Below are 5,275 nucleotides of genomic sequence, written 5' to 3'. Positions count from 1 at the left end.
CTTACTACTATGGTCACTCTGACTCCAATAGTCACTCTAACCCCTATGGTCACCCTGACCCCTATTGTCACTCTGACTCCTTTGGTCACCCTAACACCTATGGTCACCCGGAATCGTATGGTCCCCCTGACTCCTATGGTCACCCGGACTCCTATGGTCACTCTTACTACTATGGTCACTCTGACTCCTATGGGAATTCTAACTACTACAGTCACCCTGACCCCTAAGGTCACTCCAACTCCTTTAGTCACCATGACTTCTATGATCACTCAGACACCTATGGTCACTCTAACTTCTAAGTTCACATTTGGCTTTAATGGAAACCCTGATTCCTATGGTCACTCTTACTACTATGGTCACTCTAACAACAATGGTCTACGGTCAACTAGATGACTATGGTCACCCTGACTACTATGATCACACGTACTACTATGGTCGCCCAGAACTCTACGGTCAACCTGACTACTATGGTCACCCTAACTACTATGATCACACGTACTACAATGGTCGCCCAGAACTCTACGGCCAACCTGACTACTATGGTCAACCTGACTACTATGAACACCCTGACTAATATGGTCACCATGACTTCTATGATCACACGTACTACTATGTTCGCCCTGACCATTAAAAAGTGACCGTAAAATAATGGGATGGTGGGTGTTTAAAAATTGGTAAATCAGCTTGTTTTTCTGATATTCTCATTTTTATATATCAAAATGGAATAATTTCAGGTAGCAGCTTGTTATTTTTGATATTATCATTTTTATATATAGAAATGGAATAATTTCAGATAACATATGGATGAAATGGAATAATTTCAGGTAAAAAAGAATTTTTCATGTGTTTGCAAATTTTTAAGAAAATCTTAAAAACACGATCATAATGCCTCTTTGAAATCAAATGGTACTCATTTTATAACAAACTAGAAATTTCGATCAGTGAGGTTTTCGATCTTTCACAAGGGTTTATTAAAAGTCTCGAGTAAATTGCCAGTTTATGTTAACACATACACACTTTAAATTGATTGATTATGTGTCATTTTACTTGACCTCCCTTAGTTGTAAGTTTTTCATTAAAACGTTAGAATTGTCAGTAATCAATGTAGCACTTATTCGGAATTCCCGTAATAGATAAAGGCTGAACATAACCCACGGTAAGACAATGCTCAAAACCCTTTAAATAACAATATTTTCAAACAGAAGGAATAGAACAAAGCTGGAATTATTAAAAAAAAAACACAACATTTACTACCGCTAAAATGCAGGGGACAATAAAAGGGGGTTGATTTATGGTCGACTCAACCTTGCTACCCATACAATGCAGTTGAGGACACATGTGGTGGGGTTTGGGGATAATATGGTAGGCTTATCATTATTAACGTTGCTACCCACAGAACGCAGGTAACGTCAAAAGGGGGTTAATCAGTGTCAGAATTACGAAGGAGACAACAATAAGGGTTCAATATTGTCGGTTTATTCTTCCTATCCTTAAGTTGACAAGGGATTGACAAGGGGTTATGATGGTCGGCTCCTCGCACTATGCAAGAGACGACAAAATGCGGCTTAATTAAGGTCGGCTGAGTTTTGCTACCCGCAAAGGGACGACACAAAGTGTTAAATATGGTGGTCTCATACTTGCTATCCGTAGTATACAGAAATTGACGAAGGGGGGAATAAATTAAAGTCGCCTCCTCCTAGTATGCAGGGAACGACAAAAGGGGTGTGATAATTTATGTCGGCTAATTCTTGCCACTCGTAACATGTAGGGGACGACAAAGGAAGTTTAATTATGATCGGCTTGTACTTGCTACCTGCAGTATGTAGGGGACGACTTAAGGCTTCATTCTTGCTATCCTAAGTAGGCAGAAAATGAAAAGGGGTGATTATGTTCGGCTCTCCGTAGTATAAAGGGGTTGGGAAAGTGGGAATAGGGTTAGTTATGGACGGCTCTCCGTAGCATGAAGGGTGAGCAGAGGTGGAAGGGGTAGTAATGTTCGTCTATCCTTAGTCTCAAGGGATTGGTAAAAGGGGAAAGGGTTAGTTATGGACGGCTCCACGTAGTATGCAGGGGACGACACAATCAGGTAAATTATGTTTGGCTCATTATGCAGGGTACAACAAAAGGGGCTTCATATGGTATGTTCTTTCATGCTACCTGCAGTATGCAGGGCAAAACAAGGGTGGGGATGATTATGGTCGGATCATATCTGTTAGCCTTGTATGCAGGGGACGACAAAAGATGGGGGGATAATATTGGTAAGTTCAGTATTGCCTCCCTAGATCAATAGTTACACTGACAGTTATGGTCAGCTTGATTACTATGGTCACTCTGACTCCTATGGTCATTCGGACATCTCTTGTCATCTGCACTCCAATCTACGAACGGTCACTTTGGTTCCTATGGTCTGCCTTATTCCTGTGGTCGCCTGTACTCCTATGGTTGCCAGGACTCGTATGGTTATCCTGAGTTCAACGGTCACCCTAACTACTATGGTCTGTCTCACTCCTACGGTCGCCTTGACTCCTATGGTTGCCCGAATTCCAATGGTCACCCTGACTCTTAGGGTCACACTTACTCCTATTGTCACCCGGAATCCTATCGTCACCCTGGCTAAAAACATTTCCCTGACTCCAATGGTCACCTGGACTCCTATCGTGACTCTGGCTCAAGTGATTACCCTGACTCAAATGGTCCTCCATACTCCTATGCTCACACTGACCACAATAATAAATATGTCTCTAATGGTGACCATGACTCCTATGGTCACTCTGATTACTATGGTCATACTGACTACTTTGGTCACCTTGACTCCCATGGTCACCCTGACTTCTTTGGTCACCTTGACTCCTATGGTCACCCTGACTACTATGCTCACACTGACTACTATGGTCACCTTGACTCGTATGGTCACCCTGCCTACTATGCTCACCCTGACTATTATGGTAACATTGACTCCTATAGTCACCCTGTCTATTATGGTCACCTTGACTTCTATGGTCACCCTGACCACTATGCTCACCCTGACTGCTATGGTCACATTGACTCCTATGGGCACCCTGACTACTATGCTCACCCTGACTGCTATGGTCACATTGACTCCTATGGTCACCCTGACTACTATGCTCACCCTGATTGCTATGGTCACATTGACTCCTATGGTCACCCTGACTACTATGCTCACCCTGACTGCTATGGTCACATTGACTCCTATGGGCACCCTGACTACTATGGTCACACCTACTACTTTGGTTACACCTGCTTCTATGGTCACCGTGACTACGATAGTAACCATGACTACTATGGCCACCTTGACTACTATGGTCACCTTGACTCCTATTCTCACCTTGACTCCTTTAGTCACCCTGACTACTATGGTCACCTTGACTCCAATGGGCACCCTGACTAATGTGGGCACACCTACTACTATGGTCACACCTTATTCTATGGTCACCCTGACTACTTTGGTCACCCTGACTACTTTGGTCATCCTAACTACTATGCTCATCTTGACTCGTATAGCCACCCTGACTACTATGGTCAACCTGACTAATATGGTCACACCTACTACTATGGTCACCCTGACTACTTAGGTCACCCTGACTACTATGGTCATCCTGACTACTATGGTCACATCTACTACTATGGTCACACCTACTAGTACTACTATGGTCATACCTACTACTTTGGTCACATTGAATATTATGGTCACCCTGAATACTGTGGTCACACATACCACAATGGCCACACCTACTACTTTGGTCACACCTGCTTCTATGGCCATCGTGACTACAATAGTTATTCTGACTATTGTCACCCTGATTCTAATGGTCAGACTGACTTCTATGATCAAACTCTCTCAAATGTTGACCCTGACTTCTATGGCCACCTTAATTAATATGGTCACCCTGACTCCTATGGTAACCCGAGCTACTATGGTCACTCTTACTACTATGGTCACTCTGACTCCAATAGTCACTCTAACCCCTATGGTCACCCTGACCCCTATTGTCACTCTGACTCCTTTGGTCACCCTAACACCTATGGTCACCCGGAATCGTATGGTCCCCCTGACTCCTATGGTCACCACGACTCCTATGGTCACTCTTACTACTATGGTCACTCTGACTCCTATGGTCACTCTAACGACTACGATCACCCTGACCCCTAAGGTCACTCCAACTCCTTTAGTCACCATGACTTCTATGATCACTCAGACACCTATGGTCACTCTAACTTCTAAGGTCACATTTGGCTTTAATGGAAACCCTGATTCCTATGGTCACTCTTACTACTATGGTCACTCTAACTACAATGGTCTACGGTCAACCAGATTACTATGGTCACCCTGACTACTATGATCACACGTACTACTATGGTCGCCCAGAACTCAACGGCCAACCTGACTACTATGGTCACCCTGACTACTATAATCACACGTACTACAATGGTCGCCCAGAACTCTACGGCCAACCTGACTACTATGGTCAACCTGACTACTATGAACACCCTGACTAATATGGTCACCGTGACTTCTATGATCACACGTACTACTATGTTCGCCCTGACCATTAAATAAGTGACCGTAAAATAAAGAGATGGTGGGTGTTTAAAAATTGGTAAATCAGCTTGTTTTTCTGATATTCTCATTTTTATATATCAAAATGGAATAATTTCAGGTAGCAGCTTGTTATTTTTGATATTATCATTTTTATAGTTAGAAATGGAATAATTTCATATAACATATGGATCGAAATGGAATAATTTCAGGTAAAAAAGAATTTTTCATGTGTTTGCAAATTTTTAAGAAAATCTTAAAAACACGATCATAATGCCTCTTTGAAATCAAATGGTACTCATTTTTATAACAAACTAGAAATTTCGCTCAGTGAGGTTTTCTATCCTTCACAAGGGTTTATTAAAAGTCTCGAGTAAATTGCCAGTTTATGTTAACACATACAAACTTTAAATGGATGGATAATTTGCCATTTTACTTTACCTCCCTTAGTTATAAGTATTTCATTGATACGTTAGAATTGTCAGTATTCGATGTAGCACATATTGGAGTTCCCGTGATAGATAAATGTTGAACACAACCAACGGTCAGACAATGCTCAAAACCCTATAAATAAAACAATATTTTCAAACAGAAGGAATTGAACAAAGCTGGAATTATTAAAAAACAACAACATTTACTAACGCTTCAATGCAGGGGACAACAAAAGGGGGTTGATTTATGGTCGGCTCAATCTTGCTAACCATAGAATGCAGTTGA

The 5,275-nt window shown here is 42.0% G+C and overlaps 1 protein-coding gene across 1 annotated transcript; it reads left to right on the top strand.

Moving 5' to 3' along the window:
- The first annotated feature begins 370 nt into the window (after window positions 1-370).
- LOC128204912 (repetin-like) lies at window positions 371-3,409 on the top strand. Its single transcript, XM_052906314.1, has 2 exons — window positions 371-495; window positions 2,674-3,409. Exons 1-2 carry the CDS (start codon window positions 371-373, stop codon window positions 3,407-3,409), a joined length of 861 nt encoding a protein of 286 aa, XP_052762274.1.
- Window positions 3,410-5,275: the final 1,866 nt, after the last annotated feature.

Source organism: Mya arenaria, chromosome 10, assembly GCF_026914265.1.
Source record: "Mya arenaria isolate MELC-2E11 chromosome 10, ASM2691426v1".
Lineage (NCBI taxonomy): Eukaryota > Metazoa > Mollusca > Bivalvia > Myida > Myidae > Mya > Mya arenaria.
The sequence above is the reverse complement of the archived record's forward strand: the minus strand, read 5'-3'. Positions and strand labels throughout refer to the sequence as shown.